Raw genomic sequence first — 21817 nt, forward strand, 5'->3', positions numbered from 1 at the left:
TGATGGGCACCTACATTGATTCCATGTCTTTGTTATTGTGAATACTGTGGCAATGAACACGAGTGCATGTATTTTTTTATATAATGATCTATTTTCCTTTGGATGTATATCCAGTAATGGAATTGCTGGGTCAAATGCTAACTCTGTTTTAAGTTCTCAGTTAATCTCCAATCTGCTTTCCACAGTGGCTGAACTAATTTACACTAGTACATTTTACCTTATTATATTTTTCTCTGAAGGCTTGTCAGCATCTGTTACAATTCACCTTGTAAACAGAATTAAAAACAAAAACCATATGATCGTCTCAATAGATGCAGACAAAGCCTTCAATAAAATCCAACATCACTTCATAATATAAAAAACCCTCTACAAACTAGACATTAAATGAACATACTTCCAAATTAATAAGAACCATGTATGACAAACCCACAGCCAACATCATAGGCAAAAGCCAAAAGAATTTCCCTTGAAAACCAAAACAAGACAAGGATGCCCATTCTCACCACTCCCATTCAACTTAGCACTGGAAGTCCTGCCAGATCCGTCAGGCAAGAGAAAGAAAGAAAAGACATCCAAATAGGAAAAGAATAAGTCAAACAATCTCTTTACTGACAATATGATTCTATGCCTAGAAAACCCTAAAGATTCTGCCAAGTGGCTACCAGAACTGACAAACGATTTTAATGAGGCTTCAGAATACCAAATCAATGTACAAAAATTAGTAGCATTTATATACACCAATAATGTCCAGGCTGAGATTCAAAGTATGCTTTCTCCTTTCTGAGTTTCACAAGTGGTTGTTGTTGCCATTATCTAACCTGTCTTTGTTTCTCAGGTTTAGGGGGAGGTTAATGCTCAGAGGCTGTTAGAGCTCCAGCTCACCATTTCTGACGCCTGTGCAGCCTTTTCTCCCACTTTCCTCATTTACTGCTCGTTATGTTTCTTGGCTGGGATTTCTACCATGACCATCCCAGCAAATAATGTGTGCTGAGTAAGTCAATGCTTTGGATCTTGACATTTTCCAATCCCTGACTTTGGCATTGAAATTCCACCTTCATTTGAAGTCAAAATCCTTTTTGCGTTTTTTGTCAGTTGCACAGTAAACAGCATGCCGATTCAGAGTCATGGGAATGACACTGACATTTGGTATTGTTTCTTTAACTTTTATTTGAAGTTCAGGAGTACATGTGCAGGTTTTGTTTTTTTGGTTTTTTTTTGAGACGGAGTCTCGCTCTGTCCCCAGGCTGGAGTGCAGTGGCGCGATCTCGACTCACTGCAAGCTCCGCTTCCCGGGTTCCAGCCATTCTCCTGCCTCAGCCTCCCGAGTAGCTGGGACTACAGGCGCCCGCCACCGCGCCCGACTAATTTTTTGCATTTTTAGTAGAGACAGGGTTTCACCATGTTAGCCAGGATGGTCTCGATCTCGTAACCTCATGATCCGCCTGCCTCCGCCTTCCAAAGTACTGGGATTACAGGTGTGAGCCACCGCGCCTGGCCGACGTGCAGGTTTGTAATATAGGCAAAACCATGTCATGAAGATTTGTTGTACAGATTATTTCATCACCCAGGTGTTAAACCTAGTACATTATTTTTCCTGATTCTCTCCCTCTTCCAATCCTTTACCCTTCCAGGCCCAGAGTCTGTTGCTCCTCTCTATGTGTTCTCATCATTTAGCTCCCACTTATAAGTGAGAACATGTGGTATTTGGTTTTCTATTCTTGCAGTAGTTTGCTAAGGGCAATGGCCTCCAATTCCATTCATGATCCTTCAAAGGACGTGATCTCCTTCTTTTTTATGGCTGCATAATATTCCATAATGTATATGTATCACATTTTCTTTTTTAAAAAAATGTGTTTAAGTTCTGGGATACATGTGCAGGATGTGCAGGTTTGTTACACAGGTAAACGTGTGCCATGGATATGTATCACATCTTCTGCATCCCTGGATGGGCATTTAGGTTGATTTCATGTCTTTGCTATTGTGAATAGTGCTGCAGTGAACATCAACATTCACATGTCTTTATGATAGAATGATTTACATTCCTTTGGATATATACCCAATAATGGGATTGCTGGGTTGAATGATAATCCTGTTTTAAGTTCTTTAAGAGATTGCCACACTGTGCTCCACAATGGCTAAAGTAATTTGCATTCACACAAGCAGTGAATAAGCATTCCCTTTTCTTAACAATCTTACTAGTATCTGTTATTTTTTTACTTTTAAATATTAATAACAGCCATTCTGACTAGTGTGAGATGGTATCTTACTGTGGTTTTGATTTGCTTTTATCTAGTGATTAGTGAGGTTGAGCATTTTTTCATGTGCTTGTTGGCCACATGTATGTCTTCTTTTGAAAAGTTCCTATTTATGTCCTTTGCCCAATTTTTAATGGGGTTGTTTGTTTTTTGCTTGTTCATTTCTTAAGTTCCTTAAAGATTCTGGATGTTAGACCTTTACTGGATGCACAGTTTGCAAATATTTCTCCCATTCTGTAGGTTGTATGTATATTCTGGTGATAGTTTCTTTTGCAGTGCAGAAGCTCTTTAGTTTAATTAGGTTCCACTAGTCAATTTTTGTTTTTATTACAATTGCTTTTGGGGACTTAGCCATAAATTCTTTGCCAAAACCTTTGTCAATAAAGGTATTTCTTAGGTTTTCATCTAGAATTTTTATAGTTTGAGGTCTTACATTTAATTCTTTAATCCACTTGAGTTGGTTTTTTCATACAGTGAAAAGTTGTGGTCCAGTTTCATTCTTCTGCATATGGCTAGCTAGTAATCTCAGCTACATTTATTGAACAGGGAGCGCTTCTCCATTGCTTATTTTTGTTGATTCTGTCAAAGATCACGTAATTGTAGGTGTTTGGGTTTATTTCTGGGTTCTTTATTTTGTTTCACTGATTTAAGTGTCTGTTTTTATACCAGTATTATGCTGTTTTGATTATTGTAACCTTATAGTATAGTTTGAAGTCAGGCAATGTGATGCCTCCAGCTTTGCTCTTTTTGCATAGGGTTGCTTTTGTTATTCAAGTTATTTTTGGTTCTAAATGAATTTTAGAATAGATTTTTCTATTTTTGTGAAAAATGATGTTGGTATTTTTGATAGTGATAGCATTGAATCTGTAAATTGTTAAGGGCAGTATGGCCATTTTAACTACATTGATTCCTCTAATCCATGAACAGAGAGTATATTCCACTTATTTACATCATCTCTGATTTCTTTCAGCAGTGTTTTGTAACTCTCCTTGTAAAGATTGTTCACCTCCTTGGCTAGGTAAATCCTAGATATTTCATTTTCTTTGTGGCTATTGTAAATGAGACCGTGTTCTTGATTTGGTTATCAGAATGTTATTAGTGTATACAAAGGCTACCCATTTTTATACCTTTATTTTGTATCCTGAAACTTTACTGAATTCATTTATCAGTTCCAGGAGCTTTTTGTTAAAATATTTAGGGATTTCTAGGTATAGAATCATATCATTGGAAAAGAGAGCTAGTTTGACTTATTTTCCTACTTAGATGCCTTTATTTCTTTCTCTTGTCTGATGGCTCTGGCTAGGACATTCAGTACTAAGTTGAGTAGATGTGCTGGGTGTGGGCATCCTTGTCTTGCTCCAGTTGTTAAGGGGAATGGTTTGAGCTTTTGCCCACTCAGAGTAAGTTTGGCTGTGTGTTTGTCATAGATGGCTCTTATTATTTTGAAGTATGTTGCTTCAATCCATAGTATGTTGGTTTTAATCAGAGAAGGATTGGATTTTATGAAAGGATTTTTCTGTGTCTATTGAGATGATCATATGGGTTTTTAATGCCTTTTGTGTGAATTATATAATTGATTTGCATATATTGAACCAACCTTGCATCCCAGAAATAAAGCCTACTTGAACGTGGTGAATTAACTTTTTGATGTGCTGCTGGATTCAGTTTGCTAGTATTTTATTGAAGATTTTTGCATCAAGGTTCATCAAGGATACAGGCTTGATGTTTTCTTTTACCATTGTTCTCTGCCGGATTTTAGTATCAGGATGCTGCTGCCTCCATAGAATGAGTTAGAGAGAAGCCCCTTCTTAACTTTTTTGAAAAGTTTCAGTAGGATTGGTAGCAATTCTTCTTTGTACATCTGGTAGAATTTGGCTGAGAATCCATGCGGTGCCAGACACTTTTTTTTGGCAGGATTTTTTATTATGGATTTAATTTCCAAACTTATTGCTGGTTTGTTAAGGTCTTCCCTCTCTTCATGATTCAGTCTTGAGAGGTTGTGTGTTTCTAGTAATTTATCCATTTCCTCTAGATTTTCTAATATGTGTGTACAGAGGTATTCATAATAGTCTCTGATGATCTTTTGTATTTCTGTGGGATCAGCTGTAATGTCATCTTTCCATTTCTGATTATGCTTATTTGGATCTTCTTTCTTTTCTTTGTTAATCTGCTAATGCCCTATGAATCTTGTTTATTCTTTTGAAGAACCAACTCTTGGTTTCTTTAGTCTTTTGTATGGACTTCTGGGACTCAACTTCTTTCAGTTCTTCTCTAATTTTAGTTATTTCTTTTTTTCTACTACCTTTAGTATGGGAGTATTCTTTTTCTCTAGTTCCTCTGATTGCCATGTTAGGTCATTAATTTGAGATCTTTTTAATCTCTTAATGAAGGTGTTTAGTGCTATAAATCTTCTTAACACTGCTTTAGCTGCATCCCAAAGGTTTTGGAAAATTGTGTCTCTATTTTCATTAATTTCAAAGCATTTTTTAAATTTCTGTCTTAGCTTTGTTGTTTACCCAAGATTTATTCAGAAGCAAGTTGTTTAATTTCCATGTTTTTTTAATAGTTTTGAGATATCTTTTTGGTATTGATTTATATTTTTAGTGCACTATCGTCCAAGAGTGTGTTTTGCATGATTTCAACTTTTTTAAATTTATTGAGACTTGCTTTATGGTTGAGCATGTGGGCAACCTTAAAGTATGTTCTGTGTGCTTATAAGAAGAATGTATATTCTGTGATTATTGGGTGGAGTTCTTTGTAGATGACTATTAGGTGCAATTTGGTCAAGTGTCAAGTTTTAGTCCAGAATTTCTTTGTTAGTTTTCTGCCTTGATGACTTGTCTAACACTGTCGGTGGGGTGTTGAAGTCCCCTACTATTATTGTGTGGCTGCCTCAATATTTTTGTAGGGCAAGAAAAACCTGTCTCATGAATCTTGATGCTCCTTTTATGGATTTTTATAAATTTAGGATACTTAAGTCTTCTTTTTGCATTGAACTCTTTATCATTATGTACTGCCTGCCTTCCTTTGTCCTTTCTAATTACTGTTGGTTTAAAATGTGCTTTATCTGATATAAGAATAGAGATTCTTGATCTTTTTTGTTTTCCATTTGCCTAGTAGATCTTTCTCCATTCCTTTACTTTGAGCCTGTGGTTATCATTACACGTGAGATGCATCTCTTGAGGACAAATGACAGTTGTGTCTTGTCTTTTCATCCCACTTGCCACTCTATGCCTTTTAGGTGGGGCATTTAAACCATTCATATTTAGGGCTAGTATTGATATATGGGACTGTGATCCTGTTATCACATTGCTGGCTGTTTGCTTTGTAGACTAGATTGTGTGATTGTTTTATGTGGTCTGTACACTATGTTCTTGAGTGTATTTTTGAGGTAGTAACTTTCAATCTTTTGTTTCCATGGTTAGCACCACCTTAAGGACTTGTAAGGGTGGTCTACTGGTAGTGAATTCCCTTTATGCTTGCTTGTCTGAGAGGGATTTTGTTTCTCCTTTGCTTATGAAGCTTGCTTTGGTAGAATATGATATTCTTGGTTAGAATTTCTTTTCTTTAAAAATGCTGAAAATAATCCCTTAATCTCTTCTGGCTTGTAAGTTTTTTTTTCTGAGAGGTCTGCTGCTAGCCTAATGGGTTTCTGTTTGTAGGTGATCTAACCTTTCTGTCTAGCTGGCTAAATTTAAGATTTTTTTCTTTTGCATTGACAGTGAATCTGATGACTATGTTTCTTGGGGATGTTCATCTTGAGTCATATCTCCAAAGAGTTCTCTGTATTTCCTGAAATTGTATGTCCTCTTCTCTAGCAAGAGTGAGGAAGTTTATGGACTAGATCATCAACTATGTTTTCCAAGTTGCTTGCTCTCTCTCCTCTTTCAGGAATGCCAATGAGTTGTAGATTTGTTTTCTTTACATAATCTCATATTTCTTAGCGATTTTATTCCTTTTTAAAAACTCTTTTTCTTTTTTTTGTCTCACTGAGATGATTTGATGAAGCAATCTTCTAACTCTGAGATTCTTTCTTCAACTTAATGTATTCTGCTGTTGCTGCCTCTGATTTTATTGTAAAATTATTGAAGTGAATTCTTCAATTACAGAAGTTCAGTTTGGTTCTTTCTTAAAATGGCTATTTCATCTTTCAGCTCCTGGATTATTTTACTATACTCCTTCGATTCCTTGGTTTAGGTTTCAACTTTCTCCTCAATCCCGATGAACTTCCTTGTCATCCAGATTTTGAATTATATATCTGTCATTTGAGTCATCCCAATCTGGCTAAGAACCATCCCTGGGAGCCTTGTGTGTTTCCTTGGAGGTAAGGGAGCACACTGGCTTTTTGAGTTGCCAGAGTTCTTACATTGATTCTGTCTCATGTGTAAGGGTTGGTGTGCCTTTAATTGTGATGTAAGTTGAGTATAGTCAGTTGGCTTCATTTCTAGGTGTTTTCAGAAGGCCAGGACTCTGTGCAGAATCTTTATTTGTGACTGGATCTTTGCATTAGTTTTGCAGGTGCTATATACTGGCACAATATTTTGGTGTTGTATTTTGGGCTGCAATCCAGTTGGTGGCACTTAAGAGTGTTGGCTAGCAGATAAGCTCTTAGTCAGACAGCTTTTTTGTATTTTGGTGCAGTTGGCAGTAGTGCTCTGTGGTGTGGGGGACAGAGATGACTCCCTCACCTGATCTACTCCTGGGTCTTGGAGGAGCCCTCTACCTTCACTGGCTCCATGTCTGCATTTCCTTTGTTAGGCTTCCTGGTCCACAGGGCTCCTTCAGGCAGGGGCCATGGTTGGCAGAGAGACCATACCCTTCTGGGTTTTTTTAATTATTATTATACTTTAGGTTCTAGGATACATGTGCACAACGTGCAGGTTTGTTACATATGTACACATGTGCCACGTTGGTTTGCTGCACCCATCAAGTCGTCATTTACGTTAGGTATTTCTCCTAATGCTATCCCTCCCCCAACCCTCCACCGCACGACAGGCCCCCGTGTGTAACATTCCCCACCCTGTGTCCAAGTGTTTTCATTGTTCAATTCCCACCTATGCGTGAGAACATGCAGTGTTTGGTTTTCTGTCCTTGTGACAGTTTGCTCAGAATGGTGGTTTCCAACTTCATCCATGTCCCTACAAAGTACATGAACTCATCATTTTTTATGGCTGCATAGTATTCCATGGCGTATATGTGCCAAATTTTCTTAGTCCAGTCTATCATTGATGGACATTTGGGTTGGTTCCAAGTCTTTGCTATTGTGAATAGTGCTGCAATAAACATACGTGTGCATGTGTCTTTATAGTAGCATGATTTACAATCCTTTGGGTATATATCCAGTAATGGGATCGCTGGAAGAGACCATACCCTTCTCAGTCCAGCCCTATGGAGAGAGTCACACCCTTCTCCTCCCAGGTGGCTCACCTCTCTCAGTGTTCTGAGAGTGAGGGCTCCTCATTGCTTGGGTCCTGCCTAAGCTGATATGTCCTGCTTGGCTAGAGCAGTGGGAGTGGGTGTAGTTGCCCAATCCACTGTCCAGGTGCTTCCCATAGGAACACAGAGCTGTACCTACTGGCAGAGTTCAGGCAGAGGTGGGTCCTCTGTGTTGGAATCCCCAGTTGGTGTGTCCTGCCCAGGTAGGAGGAGGAGGGGTTGGCATGGTGGCCCAATCCACTGTCTGGGTGCTTCCCTAGGAAATTCGGGGCTGCACTTGCCAGCAGAGTTCAGGCAGAAGAAGGTCTGCTGTGCTAGAAGCCCCAGCAAGCATGGCCTGTCTGGCTGTAAGCAAGCAGTGAAGTCACCTACCCTGCATCCAGATATTTCCTGGGGGAACACAGGGCTGCAACCGCCCATAGAGTTCAGAAGCAAGCAGAAGGAGTGGGTGGAGTAGCCCACTCTGCCAGCCAGATGTTTCCCAGGGGAACATGGGGCTGCTCCTGCCTGCAGAGTTCAGGCAGAAGTGAAGCCACTGTGCTGGAAGATGTCATTGAGCCTCGTATGGAAAGGGGATGATGGGGCAGTCCTACTGCTCCTGGGCACTGCATCTGTGGTGCCTACTGGGGCTATGGCAGTACTCTACTCTTTCAGGGTGCAAGGCTTTATAGAGGTCACTGTGAACTTGAGTGTTGCCTCTGCAAAACCTCTGGATGTTTCTATCAGTCTAGAGACCTTAGGGGGTAGGAGGATTTTCCCATTTCCAAGCTTTCAAAGGTCCCTGTGGAAGGTGTGAATCTTCCAGGGGTTCTCACTCACCCTTTCCCCATGGTGGGAAACTTGTCCTGGCTCCACACCAATCCAAGATGGGCTGCTGCCCGTTTTCTCTCTTCTCTATTCTCTGTGTCCCCTTGCTACCGTGATGGATCCTGTTGTGGATTCCTAGTTTATAGACTTGCAGGGTCAGTATTCACTACTCTCTTGGTCTCCTCTCCATGACAGAAGCACACACTAGCCACTTTTAGTCTGCCATTTTGATCCCCTCCCTCAACAAATAATTTTTATAAACATATGTTCAAAATATTCCATGGGATATAGTTTACTAAAGAATTATTTACTATTTGTTTGAATTCAAATTTAACTAGACACACTCCATTGTTATTTGCTAAAACCAGTAACCTCTCCTGAGCCAATATAACTCCTAGTCTGCATTCCCTGCAGTGAAGGTATACTGCATGGAAAGTCATCTTCATATTGACCCAGTAATGGCACAAGAGGACGTAAATTTATATTTCCAGGTATAACTGAACAAGTGCTGGGCATTAGATGAGAGAGGAAAGGCATCGCAGGATAAAGGTTATGTGAAAAATGAATAAGTGAGAGTTGACTGGACCTTTGTCCTCTTCTTTAATCAGGTGACTGGCAGCACCTGCTCAATGGCTGATCATCAACAACGAACCAGAGGAGGGCTTAAAGGAACTCAGAAAAGCTGCACGCTGGAATAGAATGAAGAATGCTGGAGATACCCTAACCATGGAGGTGAGCAGGATGGGAGCTGGATATAGGATGTGGGGAAGACATAACTTGCATTCATACTATCTAGTGTCCAAGGTGCATAAAGCATGGGAACACAGGCCTGATATGGCTCTTCTTATCTCACCTCACTGTCCTGGTTCTCAAGGGGTGTTGGAATTGTTTGGCTTAATGTTGAAAGAGAATATGTTGTTACTGAAAGAAATGGACACAGATACTTTACTTAGTAGAGACAGAGGGCACTTAGTATGAAAACTATCCCATTCCTTCTGGCTTAATATTCTTTGGGCTTTTTTTCAGGGCATAAGCCAGCAGAAGGAAGGGTTAGTGACCATGTAGAATAGAACACCAAGAGATTCACTTATTTGTTTATTCACTCACACACTTGTTCATTCATGTATATTTTCTGAGTGCCCATGTGTGTCAGGTTCTGGTCTATCCCTGGAAATACGGCAGCAATCATAAGGGTCAAAATCCCTGTTGTGTGGAGTTTACATTCTATTATTTATTAGATTTAAGGGCATGACTAAGTGGAAATGCCTCAGAGAAAGTTTTCTCTTTTTTTCACTTAAAGGTAGAAAACACAGATATTGCTGTGGATCATAAAGTAAACCATTTATCACATTAGGCACATATTAAACTGTGTTGAAAAATTATAGTAGGCTAGGCATGAAGCTTGATCATGAATAACAGTATAAATCAGGGTCCCAGGCTTCAAGGAGCTTTTATCTTAATAAGAGAAAGTAAAAGTAATAGTTTCTTTAAATGTTTTATTCTGGTCTAAATCAGTTAAAATGACACCTGCTCTCTTAACAAATGTTTAAGTGCACAATACAATATTGTTAACTATAAGTACAAGGTTGTACAGAAGGTCTCTAGAATTTTTATCCCATCTCACTGAAACTCTATGCCCATTGAACAGCAGTTTCCCATTTCCCCCTTCCTCCAGCTTCTGAAAACCACCATTAGGGATATTGGTCTAAAATTCTCATTTTTTGTTGTGTCTCTGCCAGGCTTTGGTATCAGGATGACGCTGGCCTCATAAAATGAGTTAGGGAGGATTCCCTCTTTTTCTATTCATTGGAATAGTTTCAGAAGGGTTTTTTGTGTCTTTATTTCCTCCAGTTCTGCTCTGATCTTAGTTATTTCTTGCCTTCTGCTAGCTTTTGAATGTGTTTGCTCTTGTTTCTCTAGTTCTTTTAATTGTGATGTTAGGGTGTCAATTTTAGATCTTTCCTGCTTTCTCTTGTGGGCATTTAGTGCTATAAATTTCTCTCTACACACTGCTTTGAATGTGTCCCAGAGATTCTGGTATGTTGTGTCTTTGTTCTCGTTGGTTTCAAAGAACATCTTTATTTCTGCCTTCATTTCGTTATGTACCCAGTAGTCACTCAGGAGCAGGTTGTTCAGTTTCCATGTAGTTGAGCGGTTTTGAATGAGTTTCTTAATCCTGAGTTCTAGTTTGATTGAACTGTCATCTGAGAGACCGTTTGTTATAATTTCTGTTCTGTTATATTTGCTGAGGAGTGCTTTACTTCCAACTATGTGGTCAATTTTGGAATAAGTGCGGTGTGGTGCTGAGAAGAATGTATATTCTGTTGATTTGGGGTGGAGAGTTCTGTAGATGTCTATTAGGTCCACTTGGTGCAGAGCTGAGTTCAATTCCTGGATATCCTTGTTAACTTTCTGTCTCATTGATCTCTCTAATGTTGACAGTGGGGTGTTAAAATCTCCCATTATTATTGTGTGGGAGTCTAAGTCTCTTTGTATGTCTCTAAGGACTTGCTTTATGAACCTGGGTGCTCCTGTATTGGGTGCATATATATTTAGGATAGTTAGATCTTCTTGTTGAATTGATCCCTTTACCATTATGTAATGGCCTTTTTTGTCTCTTTTCATCTTTGTTGGTTTAAAGTCTGTTTTATCAGAGACTAGGATTGCAATGCTTGCCTTTCTTTTGTTTTCCATTTGCTTAGTAGATCTTCCTTCATCCTTTTATTTTGAGCCTATGTGTGTCTCTGCATGTGAGATGGGTTTCCCAAATACAGCACGCTGATGGGTCTTGACTCTTTTGCAAAAATCCTCGATAAAATACTGGCAAACCGAATCCAGCAGCACATCAAAAAGCTTATCATACACAAATCAATAAACATAATCCAGCATATAAACAGAACCAACGACAAAAACTGCATGATTGTCTCAATAGATGCAGAAAAGGCCTTTGACAAAATTCAACAACACTTCATGCTAAAAACTCTTAATAAATTAGGTATTGATGGGACATATCTCAAAATAATAAGAGCTATCTATGACAAACCCACAGCCAATATCATACTGAATGGGCAAAAACTGGAAGCATTCTCTTTGAAAACTGGCATAAGAGAGGGGTGCCCTCTCTCACCACTCCTATTCAACATAGTGTTGGAAGTTCTGGCCAAGGCAATCAGGCAGGAGAAGGAAATAAAGGGTATTCAATTAGGAAAAGAGGAAGTCAAATTGTCCCTGTTTGCAGATGACATGATTGTATATCTAGAAAACCCCATCGTCTCAGCCCAAAATCTTCTTAACCTGATAAGCAACTTCAGCAAAGTCTCAGGATACAAAATCAATGTGCAAAAATTACAAGCATTCTTATACAGCAATAACAGACAAACAGAGCCAAATCATGAGTGAACTCCCATTCACAATTGCTTCAAAGAGAATAAAATACCTAGGAATCCAACTTACAAGGGATGTGAAAGACCTCTTCAAGGAGAACTACAAACCACTGCTCAATGAAATCAAAGAGGATACAAACAAATGGAAGAACATTCCATGCTCATGGGTTGGAAGAATCAATATCGTGAAAATGGCCATACTGCCCAAGGTCATTTATAGATTCAGTGCCATCCCCATCAAGCTACCAATGACTTTCTTCACACAATTGGAAAATCTACTTTAAAGTTCATATGGAACCAACAAAGAGCCCGCATCACCAAGTCAATCCTAAGCCAAAAGAACAAAGCTGGAGGCATCATGCTACCTGACTTCAAACTATACTACAAGGCTACAGTCACCAAAACAGCATGGTACTGGTACCAAAACAGAGATATAAACCAATGGAAAAGAACAGAGCCCTCAGAAATAATGCTACGTATCTACAACTATCTGATCTTTGACAAACCTGACAAAAACAAGACATGCAGAAGGGATTCCCTATTTAATAAATGGTGCTGGGAAAACTGGCTAGCCATATGTAGAAAGCTGAAACTGGATCCCTTCCTTACACCTTATACAACAATTAATTCAAGATGGATTAAAGACTTAAATGTTAGACCTAAAACCATAAAAACCCTAGAAGAAAACCTAGGCAATACCATTCAGGACATAGGCATGGGCAAGGACTTCATGTCTAAAACATCAAAAGCAATTGCAACAAAAGCCAAAATTGACAAATGGGATCTAATTAAACTAAAGAGCTTCTGCACAGCAAAAGAAACTACCATTAGAGTGAACAGGCAACCCACAGAATGGGAGAAAATTTTTACAATCTACTCATCTGACAAAGAGCTAATATCCAGAATCTACAAAGAAGTCAAACAAATTTACAAGAAAAAAACAAACAACCCCATCAACAAGTGGGCGAAGGATATGAACAGACACTTCCAAAAGAAGACATTTATGCAGCCAACAGACACATGAAAAAATGCTCATCATCACTGTCCATCAGAGAAATGCAAATCAAAACCACAATGAGATACCATCTCACACCAGTTAGAATGGTGATCATTAAAAAGTCAGGAAACAACAGGTGCTGGAGAGGATGTGGAGAAATAGGAACACTTTTACACTGTTGGTGGGACTGTAAACTAGTTCAACCATTGTGGAAGTCAGTGTGGCGATTCCTCAGGGGTCTAGAACTAGAATTACCATTTGACCCAGCCATCCCATTACTGGGTATATACCCAAAGGATTATAAATCATGCTGCTATAAAAACACATGCACACGTATGTTTATTGCAGCACTATTCACAATAGCAAAGACTTGGAACCCACCCAAATGTCCACCAATGATAGACTGGATTAGGAAAATGTGGCACGTATACACCATGGAATACTATGCAACCATAAAAAAGGATGAGTTCATGTCCTTTGTAGGGACATGGATGAAGCTGGAAACCGTCATTCTCAGCAAACTATCACAAGGACAAAAAACCAAACACCACATGTTCTCACTCATAGGTGGGAATTGAACAATGAGAACACATGGACACAGGAAGGGGAACATCACACACCTGGGCCAGTTGTGGGGTGTGGGGACGGGGGAGGGATAGCATTAGGAGATATACCTAATGCTAAATGACGAGCTAATGGGGGCAGCACACCAACATGGCACATGTATACATATGTAACAAACCTGCACATTGTGAACATGTACCCTAAAACTTAAAGTATAATAAAAAAAAAGAAAATGTGGCACATATATGCCATGGAATACTATGCAGCCATAAAAAATGATGAGTTCATGTCCTTTGTAGGGACATGGATGAAGCTAGAAACCATCATTCTCAGCAAACTATCTCAAGGACAAAAAACCAAACACCGCATGTTCTCACTCATAGGCGGGAATTGAACAATGAGAACACGGACACAGGAAGGGGAACATCACACACTGGGGCCTGTTGTGGGTGGGGTGAGGGGGGAGGGATAGCATTAGGAGATATACCTAATGCTAAATGACGAGTTAATGGGTGCAGCACACCAACATGGCACATGTATACGTATGTAACAAACTTGCACGTTGTGCACATGTACCCTAAAACTTAAAGTATAATTAAAAAAGAAAAAGAAACATTATGTTAAATGAATGAAGCCAGATTGAGTCAAGTATTTTATGATTCAATGTATAAATCAAATGTCCACAATAGGCAAATCTATAGAAACAGAAAGTAAATTAGCGGTTGTTAAGTGCGATGTGTGAATAAAAATGGAGAGTTACTGCTAATGGATATGGTTTCGTATGTGGTGATTAAAATGCTCTGTAATGATATAGTGGTGATGATTGCACCACTCTTTTAATGATCAAAACACATTCAATTGTATACTTTAAAAGGGTAAATTGTGTGGTAAATGAATTATACTTCAAGGAGGTTTAAATTTTAATGGAAATTTTAGTCCTAATCAAGGTGACATTTTCTCCCATATTTTGCCTCCAATTCTTCCATAGCACATAGTGCATCTCACATAGTATTTATAATGTTGGAGTGCAATTGTTTATGTACTCTCTCTTACTTATTCAACTATAAGATCCTTGAAGTTGTCACACACGTTACTCTAGGAACTAGCATGGAAAAGGTCTTCACAAATACTATCTGAAAAAATCAATAAGCCAGTAAAAGTAAACCTCCATATGAGCTTACTCCTCTGCTTTTCATCACCATCTATTCTGTCCACATTTCAAGCAATGTATTTCCAGTGTTAATTTGTGGTGTGATTTGACATGAAGGAGAACATCAGTCACCAAAATGAAAGGATTGCACCATAGTACCCTTATTTTAGTTTAACTTCGACTTTTTTAGGTTAACTCTTAATCAAAAATTGGTACTTAACAAGGAAAAACTTGCCTTCTGTTGTTTTCAGAGAAGTAAAAAAGCACCTCACCTTTGAGTCGCCAAAATTATGCTTCCTGGAATGACTGCATACCATGTAGCAGGTTTATTTTAGTTTGTTTACAGAAAATGTGTAGACCAAAGTCCAATGCTGATTTTGGGAGCTACTAAAGACATGAAAAAGTAGAACTTTAAACACATTTCATTGTAACAATTGGGAGTATCTGAGCAAATTATTTCTTACGTGACTTTAAAGAAAACAGCTACCTATCTGACCCCAAAACGACTTGAGGAAACTGGTCCTGCTGCAGAGGGGAGGCACAGTCGTCAAGAAGAGAGTGGGGTCAGGATCAACACACATTTAGTGTGATTAGAGAAAGAGAACATTTTCTCTCTTTGAACTTCTCTGGATACAGTCATTTTGCCTCCACTTGGGGATCAACTGTTCAGCTTCAATGGCCTTTCAGGACCTCCTGGGTCACGCTGGTGACCTGTGGAGATTCCAGATCCTTCAGACTGTTTTTCTCTCAATCTTCACTGTCGCTGCATACCTTCATTTTATGCTGGAGAACTTCACTGCATTCATACCTGGTCATCGCTGCTGGGTCCACATCCTGGACAATGACACTGTCTCTGACAATGACACTGGGGCCCTCAGCCAGGATACACTCTTGAGAATCTCCATCCCACTGGACTCAAACATGAGGCCAGAGAAGTGTCGTCGCTTTGTTCATCCCCAGTGGCAGCTCCTTCACCTGAATGGGACCTTCCCCAACACAAGTGACCCAGACATGGAGCCCTGCGTGGATGGCTGGGTGTACAACAGAAGCTCCTTCTCGTCTACCATTGTGACTGAGGTAAGAGGCTCTGTTCTCCTCTCATGAGTACGTGACCTGGGTGTTTAGAATAACACAAGTAATAATCATGGTTCCAGCCTTTAGTCACATGTAGGTGCTTAGTCTTCATTCTTTCAGCAAATACTAATTGCTTCTTTATTAAATGTCTGACACCTATACATTTTGAGTAATGAATTCCAAAGTAGAAGGCATCCTGCTATTATAATGCTTTAAGTCATGGGAAGACCAAAGTTTAAACAAGCATTTATATATAATATGTTAAAATGTTCTGCTAGGTCACTAATGCTCAGCCTGTCATTGCAAATTAGAAATATCTGGGAAATTGAGAAAAGCTTCCATGCCCAGAGTATACCCTAAAACAATCATATGAGAAGGTCTAAGGGGGAAATTTAGGTATCTAAAAGTTTTTAAAGGTCCTCAGGTGATTGCACCGTGTGGTCAAGTTTTAGTATGAAATAAAAACCCGTAGGTTTAAGAAAGTCTTCCAAGAGAAAGTTATGTTTAAGTTGAGACCTGAATAATAAAGGTCAGGTAATGCTGAAAAAGGAAGCTACAGAGGAAGTTAGAGACTTAATATTAGGAAACTTGCAGATCATGTTAAGAAGTTTTGATCAAGTTACACTGAGGGGTAATAAGCATTGATGTGCTGGCTTCCTTCTCTTCCAGTGGGATCTGGTATGTGACTCTCAATCACTGACTTCAGTGGCTAAATTTGTATTCATGGCTGGAATGATGGTGGGAGGCATCCTAGGCGGCCATTTATCAGAGAGGTGAGTGCGTATGGATCACAGCTCTCTTTAAGGACATTTTTATCAACCTATGAAACATTATTTCATCTAGAATTACTTACGGCAAATTACATTCTCCTGAGGCTGCCTTGATCCCCAAACAGAAAAGGAAATTTTTAATCAGTGTTTTGAGTGCTATTTTTAAAATTTGAGCTCTGTATGCAGGACACAGAAATATCTCCATGTGAACTGGGGGTGTTTCAAGACAGCGTTTAGAGAGAAGGTACCACAACATGTGGTTTAGAAATATGAGAAAGAGTTAACTAAGGGAATAGAAAGGAAGATATTCATCACATAGGATTCAGCCTTGGCCAAGAGTACCAGGTCCAGTCCCACCTGGACACTGTGAGCTGATTGCTTGTGCCCAAAGAATGGTCATTACATCATAGTTCCAAGTATGATGAGCATGCATTCCTCTAAAACTTGTAGCAGATATTTGAAGGTATTGGTGGTGGTGTGTTGAAAAATTATGTGTAGAAACTTGATTATTGTCTTTGCAAAAACAGCTTTTTAGAACCATGTGAGGTAAGTAATCCAAGGATAATACTATCACAGTCTGTGGTGTGAGAAGTTTGGGGTATTCACCTTGCTGTTTGTCTCCCGACATGGCAGGGAACAATTATCATCACCCAACCATGTCTCCCCTGATGGCGATGAGGGACTTGAAGTGCCCCTTGCCATCCACCAACATCATGTCTTCTGGTGTCTCACCTGAAAATGTGAACCTTGAATGTATGACAGGATATGAAATGTAGAATGAGCTAACAGTCAGAGGGTTAATTTCCAATAGTTAGTCACCCAGCCCTCTGTGATACTGTCCTGGGAAAATGCAGATAGACCAATTTTAATAGATCACAGGGTGGTAAAAGAAGGGGTAGGAGATGCCAGGCAGGAGATGACAGTGGAGAATCAGCTGAAGATGAAGGGACAAGATAACCTAAGGATTTTGATATTTCTCACAAACCTAAGAGGAAATATTATGTGATTATATGCAGAGTAGGCTACGATCAAACTGATTGTTTTGAAATAACTCACTCAATTGTTTATGATATCTCAAAATTGGAAATAATCTATAATCTCATTAATAATCGGTTAATAAATAAGCAGATATTCACATAATGAATTTTTACAGCAAAGGGAATGAATTACTGTCTGCAATAAGATGAATTAACATCAAAACCTTTTGGTTAGGTACCACAAGACCAACAAAAAGATTACATACTACAGTGTTCCACCAATGTAAAAGTCAAAAACAAGGACCTACATTATGATGTGAGAAAAGGGAGAAATCTAGTTTTCTTGGCCGGGCGCGGTGGCTCAAGCCTGTAATCCCAGCACTTTGGGAGGCCGAGGCGGGTGGATCACGAGGTCAGGAGATCGAGACCATCCTGGCTAACACGGTGAAACCCCGTCTCTACTAAAAAATACAAAAAAATTAGCCAGGCGTGTTGGTGGGCGCCTGTGGTCCCAGCTACTCAGGAGGCTGAGGCAGGAGAATGGCGTGAACCCAGGAGGTGGAGGTTGTGGTGAGCCGAGATCGCGCCACCGCACTCCAGCCTGGGGGACAGAGAAAGACTCCGTCTCAAAAAAAAAAAAAAAGAAATCTAGTTTTCTTTAGATTTCTATTGGAATTACATTAAATCTAAATAGCAGTTTGGGTAAGATTGACATTTTTTAAATATTGAATTTTCTGATCTATAAATATAATATTGCTCTTCATTAAGGTAGATTTTTGTTTAATTTCCCTTTGCAATATTTGGTAGTTTATGATAAAAGTCATGCATTTTTTATTATTTCTTTCTTTTTTTTTTTTTGAGATGGAGTCTTTGCGGTAGACAATGACTTCAAAAGACGGGTCTCAAGCTTGATTGACACCCCTCGGCCTTCCAGTTCTGGGTTACAGGGACCTCCGGTTAATTTATTTCTAATTCATATGTAAAGATAATTTACATGTAAATTATGTACATATATGTAAAGATAATTAACTTTTCATAGTAAACTTACGTCCTGCCAACTGGATAAATTTATTAGTTCTAAGGCCGGGCGCGGTGGCTCACGCTTGTAATCCCAGCACTTTGGGAGGCCGAGGCAGGTGGATCACAAGGTCAGGAGACCGAGACCACGGTGAAACCCCGTCTCTACTAAAAATACAAAAAATTAGCCGGGCGTGGTGGCGGGCGCCTGTAGTCCCAGCTACTCGGAGAGGCTGAGGCAGGAGAATGGCGTGAACCTGGGAGGCGGAGCTTGCAGTGAGCCGAGATTGTGCCACTGCACTCCAGCCTGGGCGACAGAGCGAGACTCTGTCTCAGAAAAAAAAAAAAAAAATTTATTAGTTCTAGTAGCAATTTATGGATTCCTTAAAATTTCCCAACTTGATCATATCATCTGCAAGGTGGAATAGTTCAAATCATTAATTTTCTATTTTTTCCTTTTAATCTCTTTCCAGCAGTAGCTAAAACCTTTGATACAATGCCAGTGACATTGGTGAGAGCTGAAATCCTGCCTCACCACAGGCCATATTGTTCCAGTTGTCTACAGAGAGGACTCCTTTCCCAGAAAACAGTAAAACACTAAATTCCCTTTTTCTTTTCTTTTTTTTCTTTTTTTTGCCCTCCCCTGCAACACTTCAGCAACTTTGATGTATTGTTCTATGGATGTTCCTTTCACATTCGTATGACCATAGCCTGCACTGTCCTAGACTTCTACATCTAGATTTAGACGTCTTACAGGCTATGCCCTGCTCAGGCTCTCTACTATGCTAAAGTACATAGGAGACACATTCTGTTATTAGTACACTGTGTGTTAGTACAAGGGACTTCTGATATTTTAAAATGTCCAGTATTCCACCCTGTCTTATGTGGTTTCAATTGGTGTCAAAAATATACTGCTAAGAGATTGGAAAATGAGCTTTGATCTACTTGGTGTTTATTTAGAAACAGGGAACATTGTGTCTGAGATCTGCCATTGATTACTGATTCTTTAAGGCTTTGAATGCAAAGTTTCACTTGCTAAACATCTTTTAAGTTTCAAAGTGTGCCTTCTCTTTGCTAAGTTTTTCCACTTGTTGTTATTTGTTCCCATTATCTAACCTGTTTCTGTTTCTCAGGTTTGGGAGAAGGTTCGTGCTCAGATGGTGTTACCTCCAGGTCGCCATTGTTGGCACCTGTGCAGCCTTGGCTCCCACCTTCCTCATTTACTGCTCACTACGCTTCTTGTCTGGGATTGCTGCAATGAGCCTCATAACAAATACTATTATGTTAAGTAAGTCAACACTTTGGATCCACATTTCCCAAACTGTGACTTTGAAATTGAAACTCCACCTTTGAAGTCAAAGCCTTATCTGTTTTTTCTTCCAGTAGCCGAGTGGGCAACACACAGATTCTAGGCCATGGGAATTACATTGGGAATGTGTACTTCTGGTATTGCATTTATGACCCTGGCAGGGCTGGCTTTTGCCATTCGAGACTGGCATATCCTCCAGCTGGTGGTGTCTGTACCATACTTTGTGATCTTTCTGACCTCAAGGTATGAGTTTGTTTCCTCTTTTGTCTTAATGAGATACTGGAATGAGAATGTACATGGAACTAGGACACCTGAAATTTTTTTTGTTCTTTGTGTAAACCTGAGAGCACATCCTCTCATAATCTGTGCTTGATGTGCAATACAAGAAGCAGAACACATAGAGTTTCCTGATAAAACTGAGGACAGTCAATGAAATTTCAACATAAGGTAACCAACAAATATTTCTCTAAAATTATATCTCAAATATTGTAAGAGACATAATTTACTCAAAATCATTTATTGTTTATATGAAATTTCATTCACCTGAGAGTTTTTTTTATTTAAATGAATAAAACATAGGAAGTCCCATTAAATTCAAATTTCGGGGGGTGGAGCCAAGATGGCCGAATAGGAACAGCTCCGGTCTCCAGCTCCCAGCCCCAGCGACACAGAAGACGGATGATTTCTGCATTTCTGCTTGAGGTACCGGTTTCATCTCACTAGGGAGTGCCTAACAGTGGGTGCAGGACAGTCGGTGAAGCGCACTGTGCGCGAGCCGAAGCAGGGCGAGGCATTACCTCACTCGGGAAGCGCAAGGGGTCAGAGAGTTCCCTTTCCTAGTCAAAGAAAGGGGAAACAGACGGCACCTGGAATATCGGGTCAGTCCCACCCTCATACTGCGCTTTTCCAACGGGCCTGGAAAACGGCACACTAGGAGATTGCGTCCTGCACCTGGCTCGGAGGGTCCTGTGCCCACGGAGTCTCGCTGATTGCTAGCACAGCAGTCTGAGATCAAGCTGCAAGGCGGCAGCGAGGCTGGGGGAGGGGCGCCCGCCATTGCCCAGGCTTGCTTAGGTAAACAAAGCAGCCAGGAAGCTCGAACTGGGTGGAGCCCACCACAGCTCAAGGAGGCCTGCCTGCCTCTATAGGCTCCACCTCTGGGGGCAGGGCACAGACAAACAAAAACTCAGCAAGAACCTCCACAGACTTAAAGGTCCCTGTCTGACTGACAGCTTTGAAGAGAGTAGTGGTTCTCCCAGCACGCAGCTGGAGATCTGAGAACGGACAGACTGCCTCCTAAAGTGGGTCCCTCACCCCTGAGCAGCCTAACTGGGAGGCACCCCCCCAGTAGGGACAGACTGACACCTCACTGGGCCAGGTACTCCTCTGAGACAAAACTTTCAGACGAACTATCAGACAGCTGAATTTGTGGTCTCACGAAAATCCGCTGTTCTGCAGCCACCGCTGCTGACACCCAGCCAAACAGGGTCTGGAGTGGACCTCTAGTAAACTCCAACAGACCTGCAGCTGAGGGTCCTGTCTGGTAAAAGGAAAACTAACAAACAGAAAGGACATCCACACCAAAAACCCATCTGTACATCACCATCATCAAAGACCAAAAGTAGATAAAACCACAAAGATGGGGAAAAAACAGAACAAAAAAACTGGAAACTCTAAAAAACAGAGCACCTCTCCTCCTCCAAAGGAACACAGTTCCTCACCAGCAACGGAACAAAGCTGGATGGAGGATGACTTTGATGAGTTGAGAGAAGACGGCTTCAGACGATCAAACTACTCTGAGCTACGAGAGGAAATTCAAAACAATAGCAAAGAAGTTAAAAACTTTGAAAAAATATTAGAAGAATGGATAACTAGAATAACCAATGGAGAGAAGGGCTTAAAGGAGCTGATGGAGCTGAAAGCCAAGTTTCGAGAACTACGCGAAGATTGCAGAAGCCTCAGTAGCAGATGCGATCAACTGGAAGAAAGGGTATCACTGATGGAAGATGAAATGAATGAAATGAAGAGAGAAGGGAAGTTTAGAGAAAAAAGAATAAAAAGAAATGAACAAAGCCTCC

At 40.1% G+C, this 21817-nt stretch overlaps 1 protein-coding gene across 1 annotated transcript in view; it reads left to right on the plus strand.

Annotated features, from left to right (window-relative positions):
* Window positions 1-15267: 15267 nt before the first annotated feature.
* Window positions 15268-21817, plus strand: part of SLC22A9 (solute carrier family 22 member 9) — a 21393-nt gene continuing 14843 nt past the window's right edge. The window contains 4 exon segments of the mRNA XM_032151849.1: window positions 15268-15669; window positions 16336-16439; window positions 19564-19718; window positions 19814-19982. Coding sequence (XP_032007740.1) covers window positions 15268-15669; window positions 16336-16439; window positions 19564-19718; window positions 19814-19982 — 830 coding nt within the window.

The sequence above is a fragment of the Hylobates moloch genome, unplaced genomic scaffold (genome assembly GCF_009828535.3).
Source record: "Hylobates moloch isolate HMO894 unplaced genomic scaffold, HMol_V3 SCAFFOLD_5, whole genome shotgun sequence".
NCBI classification, from domain to species: Eukaryota; Metazoa; Chordata; class Mammalia; order Primates; family Hylobatidae; genus Hylobates; species Hylobates moloch.